The sequence below is a fragment of the Diadema setosum genome, chromosome 16, assembly GCF_964275005.1.
Source record: "Diadema setosum chromosome 16, eeDiaSeto1, whole genome shotgun sequence".
Lineage (NCBI taxonomy): Eukaryota > Metazoa > Echinodermata > Echinoidea > Diadematoida > Diadematidae > Diadema > Diadema setosum.
Window position 1 is genome coordinate 36,494,136 of NC_092700.1, and position 23,687 is coordinate 36,517,822.

The window sequence follows — 23,687 nt, forward strand, 5'->3', positions numbered from 1 at the left end:
TGCCATTTTGGACAATTACCTTATGAGGCTCGAACGAGAGGATGCATTAATTTATATTTAAGAAGAGACAAAAATGAAACTACTCAAAAGCTTGTGATTTGCCTCCCCCCTCCCACTTCTCAGATTTAAATCCCTTCGTATTTCACAAAGATTTCCTCTAAAGTTTCTGGAAGTTGAAAGAAACAACTTGCCGAGTTTTTCTTGCTGAAACGGAAAAAAAACTGAAATGACGCAAACAATTCATGCACGTCAGGTTCAAAAGTGACTGAATGCTTCAAAGGAAAATCATCTTCATCTTCATCATTGCTTACTTGCTCAATTAGTTCGTTCAACTGACTTTCTATTTCATTTATGTATGAAAAAGAAATTCAGAAATCAAATCAAATCAAATCAAAATTAACAATGACTGACTAACCACCTATCAGGGTATATTACTTCCCATTAATCAATGGCCCATTCGTCGGGAATGAACTGCAAATTTCAGCTTATTATCCATGGACGGACGCCTTTCTTGTAACATGCATCGAGGGAAGAACAATACAAGATGATTTCTACTATTGGATTGTACACACAAGCACTGAACCCCACCCATACCAAGGCGGTCACAGATTTATCAGTCTTAGCTTCCCAGTCGTTTATTTGAATTGAATGGGTTAAGACCAGTTAGGAGAGTTATCCCTTGAGCAGGTATTTTCTTTAACCCTTTGCGTACATCGAGTGCTGATTGCACTGAAAACATCATAGTGTTGAACACACGGTCCAAAGTCCCTGACACAAAAAGGATTAAGGAACCTTAAAGGGATCGTATAGTTTTGGTTGAGACCTAATTTCAGGTTTCTAACATTTTTTGGTAAGTTAACGAGAAACCTCTTATGAAACATGAGAGAGCATTGTAATTCTATGAGGAATTCAACATTTATTTGATGAAAATTGGTTTTGAAATGACTGAGATATCCCCAAAAAAGAGTGATTCTAATGAAGTGTGGGTCCCACACTTTATTACGATCACTTTATTTTACTTTGTTTTTTGATGTTTCAGTCATTTCAAACCCGATTTTCATCAAATAAACTTTGAATTCATCTTAAAATGGTATGCTCTGTACTATATCATAAGTGTTTTCTTGGAATCTCGCAAAAAGTTAAAAGCCCAATCCTAATCTCCACCAATACTGTACAATCCCTTTAATCCTTTGCGTACATTGAGTGCTGATTGCACTGAAAACATAGTGTTGAACACACGGTCCAAAGCCCCTAACACAAAAAAGGATTAAGGAACCTAAACGTAATTTAAGTTTACACTGCATGGTTGTTGGTCTTCGGTAACGATCATGTGGAAAACGATACTGACATTAGATCTATACCCTTCCGATAGACCTAATTATTGTTCAAATCTGCTCATAGTTGAAGCTGCTACATATTTGTAGCGAAAATTCCAAACAATAGGTTATGATGATGATGATGATGTATGTTCGGTATATCTATTTGCAGGAAGTGGTTGGAAGAGAAAAAAAACATATTGGTTATGGTACATGGGTTTTTTTTTTTTCAATACACAGAAACAATACCCTAAATCATTCACTTGACATTAGAGATTAAAAGATTGTAACGTGACATTGTTTCCATACTTTACACAGGCAGGCTGCCAATGTGAAGCAGAGACAGTCGTACTCTTTTTATGTTTCGTTGTCAGAACTTTCAAGATACTTTGACACTTTGACACGTCGGAGGAAAGTAAAATTAACTTTTTGTTCAAATGAGTACTTTGACTTTCCTGATGCTGGGAAAATTTCGCGACTTGCGCATTCAAACGGTGCCCCTCCCCCCCCCCCCCCCCTTAGGTGTTAAGATTTGCGCTGTCTACTGAGTCTCGCTGGAGTGGAAGATTCACTGTATAGCTGTTTGATTATGTGATGTGATTGGAGTTCGTGTTATGTCTTACTCAAGTGGAAAATATCTTCAAAATCCATTCTACAGTAGATCAGAGCAGGTAAGGCGTTGGTCCAGCGTTTTCCCCTCGATTATCCCCTTTTCCCCTCGTTTATTCAATGCCTACACTGAAGGAGAGGAAACAGATAGCAAGAATAAGAACAACTGTCGAATATGGTGGGGTCTGACGAAATTGCTGAGCACGCGAGCTCGCCGGCGACATCCAAACGTATAAAAAGATCTTCAAGAATAAGATCACTTCGTATTTGTATTTGAAGTCAGCCGAAGTTGCAGGGCAGCCGTCGTTAAGGTTCATAAGACTTTTCTGAGATCCTCCTCTTACCCCGGTGCGATGGGAAGCCCACTCCTTGCCTGCCGGTTGACACTTGTCTGCCTCCTCTTCGGCAATCACATTCGTGGTATGATTTACAAATTATTTTCTGCTTTCCTACTTTTCAGACCGTTAATTTATGTTTTCTATAATATTCTCAGAAAGATCTAGCTCTATGTACCTATTTCAAACCCTTAGAATCAATGCATAAAATATTGTTAATTTCGGCTTGTTCCTTTCATTTCTTCGTTAGAAATGCTGGTGCGACTTAAGTGTATGGAAATGGATTTGGGCGGATAAAGCTGTTGTCTACAGGTACTCAGGTGGACGATTAATAAGCATGAAAGCGTAGTATGTAATGTAAAGTGTCAACTAAACCGATCATACACGTTAAGGTGCAGACACATAATACAAGCGTCACACTGATTGGATGCATGGCTTCATTTGTTTCGTTAATGTCTTTTTTAAAACACATTATGCATTTCGCTTTTTTAAAATTTCCTATCACTCTCATCACAAACTGCCAGAAGTACTAATAGGTCACACATCAGAGTATAGTCACTGCATTATAAACCTAGGGAACGGTGATGGATATTAAATTTTTTTGTTTTATAATAGCGATAAAAGGGACTATTGGTTGGAGTGTGTGTGTGTGTGTGTGTGTGTGTGAGTGTTTCGCCCATGATGCCTAGAATAGTTATTTTTGTTGTCACTATCAAATCGACCATCAATCCTGAAACAAGAGAGCGATTATGAAAAAAAATAATGATATTTTCGAAGCTATGCCGCAGACATATCAATTTCAATTTTTAATTTCAATTTCAATTTATTTCACACAAATCAGTCACATGTAACACAAACCCCTTGTGGGGACAAGTACATTGTTTTGTATAATTACAAAAAAAAATTGAACTAGGTTGATGTTTACATGGAATGTTGCGTGGGGACCTTGAGAAAGCACAGCTTGTTAAACAAGGTCCCCTGAAAAAAAAAAAAAAAAACAAAAACAAATAGTACATGCAGATGAGCGGAAGTGATATACAATGTATAGCAAAATAAATAAAGGGCTGAGGTGAGAAACAAAAAACAAGAGGGAAGTTGGGAAGGAAGAGATGAGAAAAAATAAAAACGGAGAGAGTAATGGCATACAGTACAAGTAGGCGTAAATCAAGGAGTTTCGAGAGATGCAGTTACAACTGACTATAATTATTCGATCAGCTGTCAGTTTTCTATGGATGGACAAAAGAATTCCACAGGTGCATGTGCCTTTGATGTTCGATGCTTGAAGCCGCCATTTTTCTGAGCAATCTGAAGATTCATTTTTAACGCTAACATAATATCGGGTATATGCTGCTCGTTTATATATCAAATGCAATGAAATTTCACCTACTGATAAAGCATATAAAATAAAAGTCAATTCCGTTCGAAAATATGTGCAAGAGTGAAAATCTTACCTGCATTTTGTGAAAGTGTTTGAAATTTTACCCTCATGGAAAGCCACTTTTTTCCTTATTTCCGCCAAATGATATGTTATCATCTTCAAGTATAGTCTTGATAGTTCTTTATGAATTAATATGTCAGATTAGCGTACAGACACGTACAGTCGAGTAATATATTTCAGAAATATTTGAGCAATTTCTGTTCGCGCACCCCCGTGCCTTTACCATTGTCTACCGCCCATCGTTTGTAAGTAGGGATAGCGAAAAGTAATTACCATCACAAAGACATATTTTGCTAATTTTGCTAATTGCTAAGTCTTGAACCATATACCCACCAAAGGCATCAATTTATTTTATCTAAATTATTCAAAACACTTTATTCCATTTAAGTAAGATCAAATTGTCACACTGTGAGATACACTCACAAATTAGAGAAACTATAGATATTACAACGGACAAGACAGTGTTCAATCAGATCTTTACAAAACAATCGTAATTAGCTGGATAATACTGAATTTGGAATCAGTCAAACTAACAGTGAATAATGTGATGTCTTAAATACGAACAAAATACAGTATGGAAAGCCAAGCGTAAAACATGCAATAACAATCAGACTTGAACAATATAAAAGATCTAATAATGAACAAAATTAAATTTTTGTCACCTAAGACTTTAAAAAAAGAGAGTAAAACGGACATTTTCGTTTTCTATGCAAACGATTTAGTTACACTAGTCTTCACAAGACGACAAGAACACTTCTTTTGCAACATTAAGAGAAAACGTTTTTTTCACCTTGTATAAATGTATTTCTCTATCACATTACTTTTATTGATTTGACGTGGGATTTCCATCGAATCATTTTTTTTTTGCGATAACCACTATTTTTGTTTGTTTCTGTGTTGCGCTGTATTTATATTGTATCTTTTTTAATCTGTTAATGCATTTATCCGTTTAAACTATAGAAATGAATTCGAATTGCATTTTGTAAGAGTGAGAAATGTCACATATGATTCCGTGATCAGCCGATTTACTTAAATGACTGTACTTTTTATCTATTTTACTAACATAGACGAATAAAATTACTATAAAGCCCTAAAACACCAAAATGCGTTTCACATTAGTGGCAAATGTAGGACTATATTGTATAGACAAAACTTATTTTTCAGAGACTTTAGAAAAACATACCAACACGTACTTTCATCTGGATCAATTGCCGCACTTTTGCACATCATACTTCAGTATCAAGATATGCTCGCGTGTTTTTACCATCTTCCAAGAGTGTGGAGCACTGATGACGTGGACGAGAGTGGATCTCTACTCACCACTTCAAGAATTTTGATTGAATTACTGTTTTGGATTGACATCATATCTTGCCAGGTAGATTAAATTCCAGCAATAGCACGCTCTGTGTATTTTTAACAAGTAAGTATTTGTCTCAAAGATAAAGAGACGGACTCAAACGAGAAATGAGAGGAAAAAAAAAAACCCTCTGAATCCAAGGATCCTTCACCAAAGAAAGAACCTGAGGTACGGGGCCAGGAGCTGCATGAACCGGGAGCAGACCGGTGAGCCTCCTTCGGGAGTTCTCCCCTCACTCCAGCTGCTCAACCAGCCGAGGACCAGTTGAATTTCTTTATTGTTGTTGTAATCAGTTGTATTGTATTACATAATGTATTTTCTCTTTGTATTGTTATTATAGGAATTGTTGTAAAGCGCATAGAGACTTCAGTGTAACATGCGCTATAAAGCAGAATGTATTATTATTATTACTGAATGGCCCGCATCTCTCCAATTTTTACGGATGTGAACAAACGACCAATGAGGAGACTCATTCAAGCTATTGTCGATGCTGTAAAAGAGGAGGTGACTCAACGAGTTTACGAGGTCATTCAGCTGAACGTTCATGAGCAGAAGGAGAAAATTGCAACGCTCGAATCATCTTTTCAAGATCTCTCACTGTAGCTGAAAGAAATGCATTGTCTGTGTGAGGACCAAGAGCAATACTCACAGAGACAATGTCTTCGTTTTCATGGAAACCCCGAGGGACAAAATGAAAATACCGATCATCTAGCCATTGACACACACCGCTCGCCACCATCTTGGAATCACTCTATGACCCCGGGCACATTAACCGTAGCCATCTAGCCATCGTGTCACTTCGAGGTACTGGAACCGCGAATCAGCCCAAAGAATCAACGGCCAATCATCATAAAATTCTGCAGGTATAAAACACGACATGAAATCTACTCCGCCAGATCCAAACTCTAGGACACGGATATTTGCATACACGAAGATTTCACCACCAAGAGACAAGCGATTGTCAACAAACTTCGTTCTCCCACAAAAATCAAGAAAGTCTGGACGCTTGACGGAAGGATCACTGCTCTCAGTTCGGATGGCAAAAAGGTCTCCATCTTCAGCCTCGCGGACATCGACTCGAAACTGTAAGCCAAACACTTAAAGTGCATTATGACTTTGAAATATCATTGGGGTTTTTTCTGTGCTAAATCTGTGAAAAATAATCAAAATGCCATAAAATGTGTTTGTTGTGATATCTGGATACATCTTTCATGTTATTCTCTAGTTTTATTTTTTTTTCATTCCTCCAAAGATTGGATGTGTAATCGATGTATCTTTCTCGAGCTGCCTTTCAATTCATCATACCATGAAACTCAAGATAATGTTGATTTTAATATGAGTCACTCTTCAGTCAAAATTGTAATAAATCAAAGTGATTTTTCTATTGATCAGCAATCGTTGCAATTCAAAGTACAGGCCAAAGGCCTAAAATGTATAGTACAGTTGAATGTGAGAAGTTTATTTCGAAATGTAGAAGAACTGAAAACTATCACGTCCGATAATACAATAGATATTGCTGCTTTTAATGAAACTTGGTTAGACGATACAGTTAAGGATAATGACATCAACGACGATCATTACAGGATTATACGAAAAGATATAAATCGACATGGTGGAGGCGTCATTTTACAATCCATGTTCGCGACAACTGTCATTTTGAAATTTTAGATCATGCGTCTCTTCAGTCCGTGTTTGGAAGCCTTAGCTTTCCTTATGCGCAAGAAATCTTCACAGCCATTTATTTTCATAACATTGAATGGTCCCCCCCCCCCCCCCCCCGTGGTCACTCCGAGTTAATTGATCATTACGAATCTTTGTTGTCATTCATCGCTAGTTTCAATCATTTATAGCACCATGATCATGGGCGATATCAACTGTGACATTTTAAAGAAACCTATCAAGGTGACACAAAACGTGTGATGCAGATCACGATGTTTATTCTTTGCAGCTTGTAAACATCACAGAAAGTACTAGTGCCACTGATACGTCATCTTCTTTGATTGATTTGATGTTAATCAATAGAATTGAATTAGTGAAATCCATTCCATGAATTTCATTATATGGAGATCTCCGTCTACTCACTTCCACGCTAGCCCCGTATATTAAGCTATAGACATTTTAAAGACGTTGAATAGTAGATTTTTGATGATCATGTAGACGTTACAGTGTATTATATTTTCACAAAAGATATTGATGAGGCTGTCAAAGTATGGGAAGATTGTCTCATGGAAACTGTTAATTTGTTTATGCCTGTTAAATCCAGGAAAGTTAAAAGTTAATGTTCTCCTTAATTGCGTGACTTCGGAAATTATTGATCTTATCAAACGATTACGAGATAAAATGAAAAGGAAATCAAAGAAAAAAAAAGTGATACTATAAATATTATGAGCAGGAAACTGAGAAACAAAGTCACCTCTGAAGTTATGAAAACAAAACAAAAAAAAGTTTTATCTAGATAAGCTTTCTTCAGCTGTGGGAAGATCGCTGATATCTGGAAGATTTTGAAATCTATTATGCCTAATTCACAAGGTAATTACCCCCAAATTAATGCATTCGATTCTGAATTAAAGAGAAATGGGTTAAATCGACATCTTTTTCTGTTGGGCAAAAACTTGCCTCTGAAATGGAAGAACGAACCAATATGTCACAATATGAAAATGATATTTATATTGATGGTGATATTCAATTTAGATTTCACGTAGTTTCTGAGGATGATGTACATACTATCTGTAAGAAACTTAGGAATTTGAGAGATAACATTTCAGTTGGTGGTGGATGGGATTTCTTCTGAGATTTTGAAAATGAGCGTCCCCGTCGTTGTGCCTTGTTTGACGAATCCAATCATTAATAGATCTTTGTGTGAAAATAAGTTCCCCAAAAAGTGGAAAATGTAAAAGGTTAGTACCATTTGATCTGGAACTATCAATCCTCCAAACAATTTTTGTCCTATTTCAATATAAATTATTGTTTCTAAATTGCTTAAAAGATTTGTACAATGACAAATGGATTACACTGTACCTTGAGGAAAATAACCTTTTATCTCCCAAACCAGGGCTCGACACTAACGGTGGCCCGGTGGCCCGGGGCCACCAAAAATGAAAGTCGGGCCACCAAATTTCAAAAAAGGGCAAATTTGGTGGCCCGCCTCGGGCCACCAAATTTTTTTGGAAAAGTATGTCAGTAAATTCGTAACTTTTTGCGCCGGAAATTAGCAGTTAAATTTGTTTAAAGGATGGATGAAAAGGACTGCATGAGTGCCTGAGAGTGAGTGTTGCAAGTTTGTTGAAGCTTATTTATGAGTAGATATGTCCAACTTCTAATTCTAACTATCATAAAACTTAAATATTTGACTTTTAAATTTTTTTATTGTTTTTCGGGACACCAAATTTTTCTCTCGGGCCACCAAAAATTTGAAATTTAGGATTTTGGTGGCCCCATCGGGCCACCAAACAAAAAAGTTAGTGTCGAGCCATGCCCAAACAATTTGGATTTTTAGGCGAAAGCATTCGACAATCACGTCCTCAGTCGAGGTGACAGATGAATGGATGATAGCTATAGATGATGGTAGCTATGCAGGGGCCGTATTCATAAACTTGAAATAGAGCGTTTGACTGCGTTAATCACGATTTGCTTCGACTCAAACTATAATATACGCAATATTGGCATGATTGGGGTATCAGATGAGTGTCTGCCATGGTTTACCGATTACCTGAAGATGCGATAGATTTGTATTTTTACGTAATTCAAAGCTTTCAACTCCATTACCCATATCTTTTGGGGACCCTGGGCCACACGGATCGATTCTTGGTCCTCGTTTTTATCAATAATTTGTGCAGATATATACCTAATTGTTCAGTTCAATTACATACCGATGACACTGTTGTGTATTTTTCTGATAATGATGTTGATAGTATACATACGAATCTTGATATTGATCTGGTTTTTGTTAAACAAAAACTGACTATCAATTTTGAAAAAAAAAATTATCTTATTGGATCAAGACACATGTTGAATAGATGTAACAGATTAGATGTTGTTTTTTTGAATGGTGAACTAATAGAAGTGGATCATTTTAAATACCTTCGTTTTATCATTGATTACAAACTGAAATGGGATATTCATGTTGAGAATTTATCCCCCCAAAAGCTAAGAAATAAGTGAAGTATAATCTCAGCAGACTTCGACTTTTTAACCAATGAATCTATCTGAACTTGATTTATGAGTCCATTATTTTGCCATTATGATGTCATATTCGATTCATGTCATAACAAATAATATCAAACAATGTTACTGCAATTTCTTCAAAATCGCGCTGGGAGGATTATCATGAAAATAAATCCTTACGAACATTGTGTTTAACCTACAAATTGATTCTGTTTTATATTGGTCTTCTCTTGAATCTAGACGTAGGAAGCATTTGAACGTGTTTGTATTCAAATCAACTCGTAATAATGTTATCCTCATCCATGAATGATATATTCCAACCTTTCATGTTACTCATCTCTCCGTAAGGCAGGCATTGTTCTCCCGAAGCCTCATACAGAATATTAAAAAAGAATAACACATTGTAAGGGATCAGTGCAATACAATACACTACATTATGCCTTGGAATTGACTTCAAAGTCCACATATTATATCTTTAAAGGGCTTAGAAAATTGTATTTCTGATTTTATGCGATTATCAATATGTAACATGTAAATGTCTTTTCTTCAGTCATTTTCTTACTCTGTTGAATATACTTAAATACCTATTGTGTATATATCACTTTTAATAATCGAAGCCTATATAATTGTATATAATTCTCATCTGAAATATTACTCTGAATGTTTGCATTTTTTCTTATGTAACAGTATATACTGCTTAAAGTTTCTCATGTAAGGGACCCCTCTGTAAAACCGCGCTGTTACGATAGCAGCGCTGAGTGGCGTCATCTCTCCGTTGAAGGTCTATTTTCACTATTTTCATGTAATATATCTTTGTTTGTATATCCTTTTTATGACGGGAAATAAATACAGTACATTACAATACAGTACAGTATAATACAATACAATACAATACAATACAAATTGTATTATTAGCCATTTGCGACAAAATGTATTCGATATTTCCTTGTAATTATTTCCTTCATTAAGAAAGAATACATACTTTGGTCGTTGCCAGAAGCTTAGAGCCCTAAACTGAACTATGAACTAACATATGATTCTTATGTTTTTGCCGTAGGAGGCTGTGGACAGTGTGGTTTTCGTCATATTTGGAGCATCTCTTCACCAAACCTACCAGACAAATACCCACCGAACTTCCGAGGAGAATGGTCAGTTCAGACTTCAGAAGACGAGCCGGTAAACGATGAATGATTTCTCATATACTCATAAAAAAATAGTTCGCTGTGCACCTGCCCCCCCCCCCCCATCCCCTCAAAACAAAACACACACACACACACACACGCACACACACACACACACACACACACACAAACGTCTCCCCTCCCTCCACTCCAGCTTCAGGTCTTTTCAATACTCGGCAATTTTGAATGCTGTTCAATTATTAATAAATCTGTGAGTGTCTATAGTATAATGATAAAAACGTTGACTTTGTCTACTTTGTACCAGCAAGTGAATTGAATCATTAAAAGTGCAATGTAAAGGCAGTTACAGTGAATGACATTTAAAAGAAATTATTCACCGCAACTACAGGAAGTTACGTGCTCTCCCCTAGGACGTTTTAAATTGAGGACATCAAAGCAGAGAATTAGTCTCATTAGCAAGGGACCCCAATGGAGCATATCAGTGAATCTGATTCCCACTTGAAATATCCTCCACGATAATCATGTTTCTCTTAAGAGACACCACTTAACGAATGTCGATCACTCAAAGTTACTGAATTATCTTGCGTCTTTAAAGGGTGTGTACCTGTAGTTCTGGTCAAGGTGAGGATTTAGCTTTTACGTTTTGCGAGATATTCAGAAACCACTCTATGAGAGGTCGAAGAGCATCCAATATCTAAGGGGTATCAAAAATTTATTCGATGAAAATCGGTTTTGAAATGGCTGAGATATCCAAAAACAAGGTGAAACAAAGAGATCCTAATAAAAGGCATGGCCTGTCGCCTTTTATTATAATCACTTTTTGGATATCTAAGCCACTTGAAAAACAATTTTCATCAAACATTGAATCCTTCTTAAAATTACAGTCATGCTCTTTCATATTTCATAAGAGGTTTCTCATTATCTCACTTACCGATGTTCAAAACATGAATCCCACCTCAACCAGTACTGTACAGTCCTTTTAATGATAAAAGCTAGCTTTGATACTTTATGAAAGTTGAAAAATGTTTCCTAAAACAGCATTAATGATACCACCAGTGATTTGAGATGAAAATACGAATAACTAAAGTGTATTCAGGGCGTAACATTTAGTAAGCTTGCCACTTCTTTCCACTTCCATTCCCCCGTTATCCAGACTCTTTGATTGTAGAATTCGATCGTTGATACGAACAGACGTTATTGCAATACTGTTATGACTAACACAACTGGAGTCATAGCAGATGAATATGAGGATAAGATACGCTATCTTGAGAAACTCCTTATCCTATGAACTATAAGACATTCACTAAGAACAAGATGACTGCATAAAATTCCATTATGGTAAAAGGCACCTTTCAGCTAGGGATGTACTCCTTTGTGGCTAGCGTTTATCATACATGTACATACAATATTTATGAGTTACAATGTACTTTCTTGACACTAAAGGTTACGATACAAATTAACGTTCTGGAGATCGAGCGACCTTGGGACACACTCACAGTAACTCACCGGTTTACTCACAATAACAGCAGCAAGACTTTCAAGCTGTCGAGCGGCAATGTGACGTCACTGTTTCTACCGAGTGGCAGTCACACAACAGTCCAGTTTTGCAGTGACATCATGAGGGAATTTGATGGTTTTGACTTGGATGTGTATTCGTCTCTCATTGATAGTAAGAATTTTTAGGTTTCTCTTCCTGTCTTCCTTTCGCTATATGTCCACTTTAATCATGGATAATTTTGAGTTTAATGCATGCAGCAATGCCCTTTATTCCACGTTTGAGATAGATAGTTTCGACGGTTTCAGTTAATTACATTTCCCCAGTCAGTAAGACTGATACGTAGGGTATGTTTGATCTTCCTAGAAAGTACAAGATTTACGTAAAACACATGTTATCCGACATGACGCTATGAAAACATCGTCATTCGATTGTCTTTGGTAAGAAATTAACGAAATATGATTAAATTTTATGTCTTTTGATGTAGTCACCATAGGAAACATCTTCCAAACCTGAAAATGAGAACGAAAGATGTATAAAATTCATCACAAATACATTGTAGTATGGGTGTGACCCCCAAGTACGATCTTGAAAACTTATTCCATTAGATGTATGTCAGTATGTTGCTTACCCCGTCTACTCATCTAGACGCTAATCTCAGAATAGATTTAAGGGAGACCTTTTGCTGACCATGTCATCAAGTCGCTAACCGACTGTTTCTCGAGTAAGTCATTCACTCAACTGTGATATATCGTGTTGTTTTGATAACAAGATTGCGTGTTGAGCTGATCATCTGTTATGGAAACGCCCTTTCTGAGTCCCTTTACCCAATACCATACCTATATATACCACTATATAGCTAACACAACTTGTACACTTTGTGCACAATATCTTGGCGATCCCAGGGTTTTCTTCTTTCTTTTTTTCTTCTTCTTAAACGCAATGCAATATGCTCTAGTGTCATATCGTATAATGACTATAGTTGACTGATCATTATTATGAGCTCGATTCATCAAGGGCTGGCATTATGTATTAAACTTTTCAGCAAAAAAAAAAAAGAATATTCGTCAGTTACTTGTACACCGAGATCAACGGAAAAATTGTGAAGTGATACAATCATCTGCGTATTATAGTTATGTCCATATTCATATCAACTGTTTGAAAACTCAGCTAAATTTCACAATGTCTTAACTTTCTTGATATTTATCAAATTTTAATCAAAATTTCTTTGTTTTTCTTGTAGAATGCTACTCTTACTTATCGTTAAGTTTTAGCCTCTCCGGAATTCTCCTTTAATATATCCAACTTGTGCCTCTTAACTGCAAAGGGAAACTTATTTCCATTTGAAAGTATTCAAAGCAAACAAGTTGATAGGCAAACTGTACTGTTATGTTCTTGGTGCCTTCAGCCACGCGTGGAAGCGTTGATCTTCACGGCTTTGTGTGTTCGTCGGGACTGCAGACGATCAAGACTGTAGCCAGATGTGATCACGTGATCGATTGCCATGACTTTTCTGACGAGATTGGATGCGGCAGTGAGTATCCGCCTACTCGAGTGGATGAAAATACAAAGACAAAGGGCCATTTACGCACACTCTTGCACACATTTAGGTCTCTCCTTTTCTCACATGTTTTTTTTTCCTCTCTCCCTCTTTTTCCTCTCCCTCTTTCTCTCTCTTTGCAAGTGAGTAAAATGCATTTTAGTCCAACAGTGCTTTTTATTGAAACGAAATTTTCGACGCATACACACGTCTTCTCCAGGGTCGACATGAACAACGGGACAATTAAACATGACTCAACAATCCTAAAGCCCTAAAATTCTGCAATTGACAAAATATAGATCATTTAGCAGTTAGCTGCAGGTACCAGCTAGCACTGCCCAGTTTCCAACAGCGCATGACGTTATTGGCATGAGTGGCAGCTATGTGGTCACCTTTCATACGCGCTCCCATTAAGCCCGGCCCATCTAATTATACCGTTCTTTGGTCGCCGTACGTTCATACGCACAATGTACGATGGAATGCTGATTCGTTATCGAGTTCTAGTTCGAAACGATGCTCTGACCGTCGTTTCGTTATACGTCGTTTTGTTAGTCAGATTTCGGACGTATAAATTCGTCGTATAGCTATACCGTTTTAGTATGATTTTTTTTTTCTTACGTTTGCGTCTGAACACCCTGACTGTTAGCTGCATGTGCTGGCTGTGATTTACACTTGCTTGGAAATATCACGCTCGAATTTAACAGTGTGAAAAGATTTCACACTGTGTTCACACTGTGATTCTCACACTGTGGGACACTGTGTTCTTTCCAGCAGGGAAATTCAAATAGTACATGACTTTATTTCCAATGATTTGTTTTTATGGAAATAACGTCATTTGGAGGTATTTCGATAACAGTCAAAACAACATTAACAACAACATAGTCAACCTTTTAAGGGATTGTAGTTAAATCAAATGTCGATTAAAATCTTCGATTGAGAACGATTTTTTTTTTCGACTGACATTCATTAATGACGTTTTTCAGACTGCAGTGCTGAGTTCTTCGCGTGTCGAGGAAGCAATATCTGCTTGGCAGCGGATTACCAATGTGACGGTGTCAACGACTGCCCTCTATCGGATGATGAGGAAAACTGTGGTGAGTTTCACCAGAACTTTTATTTGTCTCTTATCATGGATCCTAAGAATGTTCCTTCATCCATATCAATTTTCATAAATGTCACATTTAATCTTATATGAACTCTTAATGCGCAATTTGACAATGCGGGAACAATAAGGGGAAAAAGTTTGAAATTGGTCAGATTTAGGAGATGATAAATTTTCATGACCATGATAAAAAAGGCTCAGTTCTTTTACTCTCGACAGCATAATAAAGAGGCAAAAATGAGAAATTACTGTGAATATGTATGCACATGGGCCTGGCAACACCAACGTTCTTTATAAAATGTATTGATGAATATTAAAGAAAAACCCGCCGATTTAGCTTTGAAGAATAATTACCCCCCCCCCCCCCCCATTTTGAAAGGACTGAAGCAACTTGAATTGTTGGCTCTGTGTTTGTAGGAGTGGAGGTAATGAGTGGAGGTACAATTTATATGACTATGCCAGTAATTAATAACTTAAAGGTAGGGAATCCCATTTGCATGCCCTAAATGAAGAGTTGTATAAATACAGTGGTATGTTGAAGAGAGTATCATTTTAGAAACTCCCATAAAGTATTGAAAGTGGAAGGTAACATTTAGTATATTTTTATTGACCGTTAGATTTTGAATTGAATTTTTTTCGGGGCTCACCGTAAATTCCAGTACATTACTAGGCTACCTTTGCAGACCCATGCACTGTATGTGTGTCCATCATGTATATTTTGTGAAGAAAGTTCATCGAAACTTACAAACATTTCTATATACATTCTTGCCACACACTCTACATGCTATTGCATCAGCTCTTATACTTTTAGATTTGTGTTTATAGATAAAAATACAGAAGACTGCAACAAAAAGGCTTAAGTGTGGCTGACACACAGAACTACTGAGTAGTTGAGTTTTGTGCATTATTCAAATTGTAGATAACTGTTGACTTCCAAATTTCTTAGCAGTGGCCTAAACAAGTCCCCTGAGGTTCATATTCAATGTTTTGCTGCATTTTGGGAGGTCTGTAAAAGGTATCCCCTTAATACCTTTAAGGAACGTTGTAGAAGAATATTTAATGGTACAACTCTGCAGAAACTCATCGGTGTCCACGGGGTTGTTCCTGCGGTGAGTCGCCTTACAATGGCAGGCACGGTCCCCTTCAGCCAGCCTGTGGTCAATCACATTGGCTGCCAATGTGGGTAAACTGCTCCAACGGCTGGAACGAAGAATACGCGAGGAAAATTAGGAAGAAGGCAATCCTATTGTAAGTTTTGCTGCCACAAATGATTTTGTTTTCAAAAGTTCATGTTTAAATTTCTGGTTTATTAGCAGCATGTTCCTATTCTTCTGTATTTGATTTTCAGTTGAGATGAAGATAAGTCATAAAAAGTGAACCATGCTTTTCCCCCTAGTGCGGGACTACATACGAGAAACTTCTATAATGAACTTGTTTCAGATTTACTACGTGTCTGTTTCGTTCCTAACTATAATTTATTTGTCTGGTAATTCCAGCTGTGTAAAGGTTACGTCGTACACTCTTTGCCACTGTATTGGTTGGTAAACATTGCTCTACGAGATGCTTGAGTCCCCATTATTAGAAGTATTTATACAACTACAGTAAAGCAGAAAGTATAGTGGTTGTTTTGGTTGTCTTCTTTCTCTCTAGTTACGTTCAGACGATGATTCTTAAGGTCGAGGATAAGCTATTAAACTTTTAGGATAATCTCTATGGGGCGCCAAATGTCGCACTTATCTTTGGAGTTAAGGACACTTGGCGCCCCATAGACCTTATCTTTGGAGTTAAGGATCACTGTCTGAACGTAACTTCTGTAATCCAGAAACCTGATTGGTGCAAATATCGGAGATTTGGCAGCTGGGTCATTCGAAGGACTGGAAAACGTGCACACGCTGTGAGTTCGACACTCGACTCGTCTGAGACCTATAAAGTAGCATAAGGTTACATTGCAAGAGTTTAGGAATTAGCATACCCGACACTGAAACATTTTTCATGACAAATTGATAGTTTCCTTCCTATGTCATCAAATTCAAGTAATCAGCTGAACTTATAGGGATGGCATAGTATTGGTTGAGATGAGGATTTAGCTTTTTAACTTTTTTTTTTTTTTTTTTGCGAGATACTGAGAAGTAAACAAAGCAACCCATGATAAAAGGTGGGTGACACCTTTTATTATTCTCACTTTGTTTTGGATATTTCAGCCATTTCAAAATCAATTTTCATGAAATAAGCTCTGAATCCCTCTTAGAAGTACATGCTCTTTCATATTTCATAAAAAAAGGTTTCGCATTATTTCACACACACACACACACACGCACACACACACACACACACACGCACACACACACACACACACACACAAGTTGTGAAACCTGAAGCCCCATCTCGACCAAAACTATACCATCCCTTAAATGACTTGGTGCATATATGCTAATTAAACAAACACTGAGAAAGTTTCGAAATCCTTTCTAAGACGAAATGAGACTATTCTGGGATAGACGTGACAACAACAATCCTGTATGGTTCTTGTACTAATCTCCTCTCGCATTCCTTCAAGTATGTAGTACACAATTCCATTATTGCATAGGATTCATGGCAATAGATGACAGTAATGAATATCCATCAGAAACTGTGAAAGTCTGCCGAAGATATTAAAAGTATCAAGCTCATGGAGAGTCTTCCTTTGGCATTTGTCTCCAGATTTACTTAAGGTAGCTGTTATTTTAGCTGTCATATTGTCGCAGATTTTTAATTTCTCTGATTTCGTGCAATAATTCTTCCACATAGCTTCTTCTGTACAAAACTACTGGAAATAAAAAAAAAAAAAACCCGGAAACGTCAAAAACTCCTAAATAAGATTTGCAGCGTTAACCGCTGCATGCAATCTGGATTTTTATTTGGGGGTTTATTTGGTAGTTCGTTGCCATGGAGACAAATGATCAAATGTGAAACTTTGCGGAGATGGAAATTCTTGAGAAGTAGGTTAGAAATAAGCTATTTCATTGGACTAGATTGCACGTTGACACGGCCCACATTGCTTCGTATGTACAACAAATGATTAAAGATATCGAATTGCCTACATAATTGATACCTCGATTCATGATATCCCTGCTGGAAAGAACACAGTGTCCCACAATGTAAAGCACAGTGTGAACACATTGTGAACACAATGTGAAATCTCTTCACACTGAAATTCGAGCGTTTTAATAGTATTGTCAATCATCAATTCACCGAGTGAAACAGAACAGTATTTTGTGAATACCCTGCGAAAAACCACACCAAAGTCTGAAATAATCTTCACATTGCTTAATTCGAACGTTTTTCACATAGTCGACTATATGAACACAGTGTGAACACACTGTGGGACACTGTTCTTTCCAGCAAGGATATCAAGTCCATCAATACACATATTATCCATACATTAAAAAAGTTTGTTTGATACGTGCACACTGACACACTCTCTTTATCATTCAGACCATCACTTACAACTCCATAGAATCGCACGATTCATTTCCACAATTAATGTTGGTGCAGTCAAATGTAAACAATTACATATTTTGCTATCTTACATGACCTTTCTAACCTCCTACTGACTCTTTTCAGTTATCAGAGTGCGTTAGATTCAAATCTAATTCATCTTCATGATTTTATGATTATTACTTCGGCGTTCGTTTCTCTTTCTGTAGGGATTTATCTTCAAATCACCTTACCCACCTACAGCCTGGTATCTTCGACGGACTCCATCGCTTGTGGAAACTGTACGTATAAACATTATTACAAACGACGTTTACTTTGTCTCACTTTGTGTCCCTGCGTGATGTTTCAGCAGTTACAGTTGAAGAGTTAAGTGCCATTTTCAAACATTTTAGAGTTCTGCATCAGATAGAGGAAAATAAAACATTTCCAATGGTGCCTCACTTAAGTTACATGACAAGGACACTCTTGACATAATAATTAAACAAACATATCAATTATCATATTTCTTTGTTTTCTAGCAGATTTTAATCGCAAAAATCACATAACAAAAAAAATGGTATTAACTCGTTTCACGATCAAACTCTTCAGTTACAGTTAACATATGAAGAGTTCGTTTGCAAAAACCGATAAGTCCATTTTTGAAGATTTTGAAGTGTGGTCTGTGTCATAAAGTACAAAATAATACCTTTTAAATGATATAATGGTCACTATATATAAAGGTACATTTTTGAAGTTATGGTCAAAAGAAGCAAAAATTTTCTTATTATTCTCTTTATTTTTCTTGACCTTTAATCGCAAATATCTCCATTTGGCAAATATGGACTTATCGGTTTTTGCAAACAAACTCTTCATATGTTCACAGTCATTATAATTGTATGTCCCGATTACAAATGGCATTGAGGACACCTGCTGATTGTTTAAAGATCTGTTTGAACATTAGTGCTGACGTTTTTTTTTTTTTTTTTTTTTTTGCAAAAATCGAAAGTCGACACTTCTCCCTTCTCTGTTACCCCATTCCCTATTTATGAATGATTGAAGGTTTAAGTGAGTGTGAACAATATTCTAAATAGTTTCGATGCGTTAAAAAAGGAAACGGTATATATATATATAATATATATATATATAAAGAGTACATTTCGGTGATGTTGTTTTGTTGTTAGATGCAAGAATACGAATGACAGAAAATGATTACATAGGAGGTTGATAACGAGTAAAACATAGAATTGAATCCTCAAGTTATTTTCACATTTAACTCAGAATACAGATAGTTCTCTTGTTTTAAGTTGTGATGTAAGTCTGCAACGACCATGGACAAAAAGTTCATTCCATGTTGCATACACATTGTAATAACATTACTCTGCCATTAAGATTGGTTTATACCCTTTTGAAGACAGCTTGACACACATCAGCGTCAGCATTCTTGAAAATTGTATGTGATACCAATTTTGTAAGATTTTCAGAGGATTAAAAAAGATCGACACCGTCTGCCTCCACATAGCGATTACTCTCTAAATATTTAATCCACCACACAGAATCATCTTTAACAACAGTGTGTCACATTTAGAAGGAGGCACATTCAGAGGACTGTACAACCTGCGCCTATTGTAAGTACGACCACCGGCATTGATAGTAGAGCTAAGATTCACCCATAAACCAAACTCCATAACAAACGAGGGGGAAAGAAAAGGTCGTAAATTTGTTAGATCTGGGAGGTAATACTGAGGACAAGGGGCATGAAAAATTTAGGGCCATGTGGTTAATATTATTAATCTGTACAGTTCTTGCAGCAATGAAATGTTGGAATTAGAGAAACCATACAAATCGCTCAAAGAAGAGTGGAAATGACAGTGAATTTATCCTCCGAATTACAGACTATCTGACATAAATTGTACTATGTGATAATACGAGTTTAGTGTGATATAACCCTCCAAGAGTGGGCGATGCAGTAAACGGATATGTTCTAATCTTATCCTGCGTTTGTAGATATACCTAAATCTGGCAGACTGTTATTTAATAGGACGTTTTTACCGAAGGCTGGTAAGCATAATTATCTAAAACCTAATTACGGATGTAATTTTCATACAAAAACAAAATAGCTTATTCATCAGAGAAAATCGACTAAAAGCAAAGAATAGTCGATATTTGCTGTTTTTGTTGCTTGTTTCTTTCTTATCAAATCTATTTTACGAGCTCTTTTCCCCTCCATACAAAGGTATCTGGAAAGGAATCGTATTTGGAGGCTGGAGGATGGCTGTTTTCTGGATCTTCACAACTTGTTCTTCATGTGAGTACATCATTACTGCCAATTAATGTAGATTGTGGTATTTATTTGCCTGGCATAGATAAAGGTATTATGATTGTCACCAAGTGTTATGTTCGAACGCTGGTTGTAGAGTTATTGGTACGAGTGTTTGTTACATTGCTCACAGAGTATTGATATTCACTGATATTGTATCATAACGGAAATGAAATCAATGAAAAGATATACTTTGGAATATTGCATTTTGTCTGAATTGATGTGATTTTGATTTCTGCTTTACTCTTTGATATCATTGTTCATAAGTTTCTTCTTTTTGATTTTTTTTTTAAAAAGTACAACGATGCATTCCTATGCATAAGAAGAAGATGGAAGATGGAATCCCACCATCAAGTTTAATTGTTTTCTGCTTTGTTTTTGTTTACTTTGTATATAGTTATGTATCTTTGTGTATGTTTTTTATTGTATACTCCTAAATTGATGGTGAATAAAACTGAACTGAACTGAAATTAACTTTCTGGATATTGATATTTTCTATTATATAACATTTATGGATCTATTCCAAATAAATGTCCTGTTTTCTAACCTGTCTTCTTATCTCACTACAGCGACTTTGATAGAAACCAGCTGACAAACCTCAGTCCAGGAGTCTTCAAGGATTTAGGCCGAGCTCTAGAACGACTGTAGGTGTATTTCATACTATTAAAGTGATAGTGGTAGTTGTAAAGATTGTAATTGTAGCAGCACTGGCACCGATAGGTGTGATGACTTTAACATTGATAAGAACAAGTGATGATAGTACCAATAGGTAATGATATCAGTTACGCTCAGTTTTATTTCTGCATTCTATTTTCAGTACCGTATAACATGATTGTATGAAATATATTCAGTAATTATTATGTAGTGCAATATTGTAGGGGGAAAAATCTACATAATAGACATAAGCAGTGCCAGATGCGCTAGCAGTGGACTCGTATACATAGGACGTATGAACATTATGAACTCAAAACCCGAGATAGTCTTCACACAATTAGCAGCTCTCTTCCTATAAGGGCCCATACCTGCCAGTATCATTACCCCAGTATTGCGGATTAACCAATCGTGTATACATTGTTGGAACAAGAGAAACGTCATGTAATTCCTTCAAACGAAGATGTGCCAAGTTGTCACTACTTTAATTATGAAAAATTTGGAACACATATTGCATTTCTTATAGTTCGTTCAAGGAATACATACAAAATATACTCGTTAGACACACAAAAAAGCTTATGTATCCTGCTTCATCAATGAGATCAATTTGTAAAATCAAAACACATTAATCGTATAGTTAATTGTGTGACTGTATGATATGTGTTGTCGTACGTATCCGTAGTGGAGATACTGTTTATGGAAGTAAAGTTTATGTGACATACATTTTCTTGCTATTTCTTAAATCCTACACAATCAGTTTGTACAGAGAGAGAGAGAGAGAGAATGTCAAAGTTGAATTTCTATCCATGTTATATTTTGGAAAAGAACAGGACAGTTAGTAAAATGATGCTACAATCTTTATTTTTCAGAGTTCTAACCCACAACTTTATCACGGAGGTGAATGCGACATTATTCACGGGTATAGAGAACCAGCTATCCATTCTGTAAGTGGAGTCCCTTCTCGACATTATAGGACAAGTTCACCTTCTTATAGAAATGTGGGATGAGTGAATGCAGCAATATTAGTAAAACACATCAGTGAGAGTTGAGGAAAATCGGACAATCCATTGAAAAGTTATTTTTGAAGTTTCTGCTCCGTCACGGCTGGATGAGAAGACTACTATAGCTTCTGATGAGTACAAGGATCTAAAGGAAGTTTTAAAAAGATTCAACATATTTTCACTTTTCTCGCATAACAAAAAATCACTCGACTTCCCTCTTTCAGAAGGCAAGGGGAATAATATTAACCTTAACATACGTCAGTAACAAGTCGAAGAAATGCGCACTTTATTCAAAACGTAAAGTTTTGTGAAATTCTCTTTTTATTTTCCTTATATCGTTCTACGAATGTGACATCATACACTGTGGTAGTCTTCTCATCCAGCAATGATTGCGCAGATACTTTAAAGATTCATAACTTTTGAACGGATTGTCAGATTTTCCTCAAACTTTCACTGATGTGTTCTACTAATATAGTTGCATTCACTCAATCCACATGTATATGAAGGTGGACTTGTCCTTTAACCGTATATAGTTCGTAAGCGTATCATTGCGATGCCATGTATTTGGAAAGGTTTTACTTCGTCATGTGTTCGTATGTCATGTTTACGTGCATCATCACATCTGTCAGGCAGGTAGAAGCAGCATGCAGAAACAATGACATATCAGGGTGTTTTTTCCCCCACATTTGAGTATCAATAGAGTGTTTATTATCAAACACAAAGAATTAAGACAGAAATCGTTAACTTTATTTGTTCACGATGTAACATAGTCTTTGCGATGTAAAATTTTCTTTTCAATGCTACTTCTTTGGCTCACTTTTGTGTACTGAAACATACATCTCAGTAATATTTCTTCTTCATCCATGTTGCAGCTCATTTCAAGGTAATCCGCTAATGCGCATAGCAACCGGTACCTTCAAAAACCTGAAAGCGCTCGAGAACTTGTAAGTATTTTGTCTGAAACAAAGATTATAAGGCAGATAACCAAATTTCCCCGCATTAGTAAATTAAGCAAGCTTCGTTTCCCCTCCATAATAAAGTTGGCAATGTATCAAATTCAGAGAAATTTGATGTTTCCTTTCTCTCTATCTCTTTTTTTCTTTCTCACTGTGTTAGTGTAATTTATGAAGACCCTCGCGTGTGTTTTCAGAGCATGTATATATTACATGAATATGAATGTATGCTATTTGATTCATAGTGTCCTAAGTGATTCAGCCGTCAGATTTCTTTCTGCATTCAATCAATATCTACCGCTACCATCGACTGCATCGTTGTACGTGATGACGAATAAATTGTTGGTAAGAGATTGGTGATATCAAGGAGCTACTGTAGTAGCTCCTTGGTGATATTCCCTGATTCTAAATGAAGCCCCCAGTTATAATGGGAAGACATTAGAATTAGAAAACTCTACTAAACGAGTCCAGCACAAAGGGCGCCTGTCATTAGGTAAGAGAAAAGATTGAACTTGGAATGCCGGATTGTTTTAAATATTAGGAATAGTACCATCTCCTGTACCAGCTTTTCCTATTATATTATATCCTATACGTGTAGTTGTCAACGTACAATGCTGTGTGTATAGTATGTTGTCTATGTCTTGTGGGAGAGCCACAATATGCAACTGTAGCACTGAACTTTTTGGGGTGGGGGAGGATCTTTCATAAAAACAGATTTATCACGCAGCGGAAGGATTTTGTTGGTCTAACTGGTTGCTTGTACGTAGTATATTTAACATTCACCAACACTCAATGATGTATCCCCACCTTT

The 23,687-nt window shown here is 36.5% G+C and overlaps 1 protein-coding gene across 1 annotated transcript in view; it reads left to right on the top strand.

Annotated features, from left to right (window-relative positions):
- The window catches only part of LOC140239866 (uncharacterized), a 45,108-nt gene that overhangs the window by 15,652 nt on the left and 5,769 nt on the right, over positions 1 to 23,687 (top strand). Inside the window, exons 2-13 of the mRNA XM_072319686.1 lie at positions 10,277 to 10,367; positions 11,805 to 12,030; positions 13,265 to 13,390; positions 14,380 to 14,490; positions 15,575 to 15,746; positions 16,321 to 16,392; positions 18,185 to 18,256; positions 19,508 to 19,579; positions 20,188 to 20,259; positions 20,841 to 20,915; positions 21,792 to 21,866; positions 22,796 to 22,867. Coding sequence (XP_072175787.1) covers positions 10,277 to 10,367; positions 11,805 to 12,030; positions 13,265 to 13,390; positions 14,380 to 14,490; positions 15,575 to 15,746; positions 16,321 to 16,392; positions 18,185 to 18,256; positions 19,508 to 19,579; positions 20,188 to 20,259; positions 20,841 to 20,915; positions 21,792 to 21,866; positions 22,796 to 22,867 — 1,236 coding nt within the window. The remainder of the gene's footprint in view (positions 1 to 10,276; positions 10,368 to 11,804; positions 12,031 to 13,264; positions 13,391 to 14,379; positions 14,491 to 15,574; positions 15,747 to 16,320; positions 16,393 to 18,184; positions 18,257 to 19,507; positions 19,580 to 20,187; positions 20,260 to 20,840; positions 20,916 to 21,791; positions 21,867 to 22,795; positions 22,868 to 23,687) is intronic.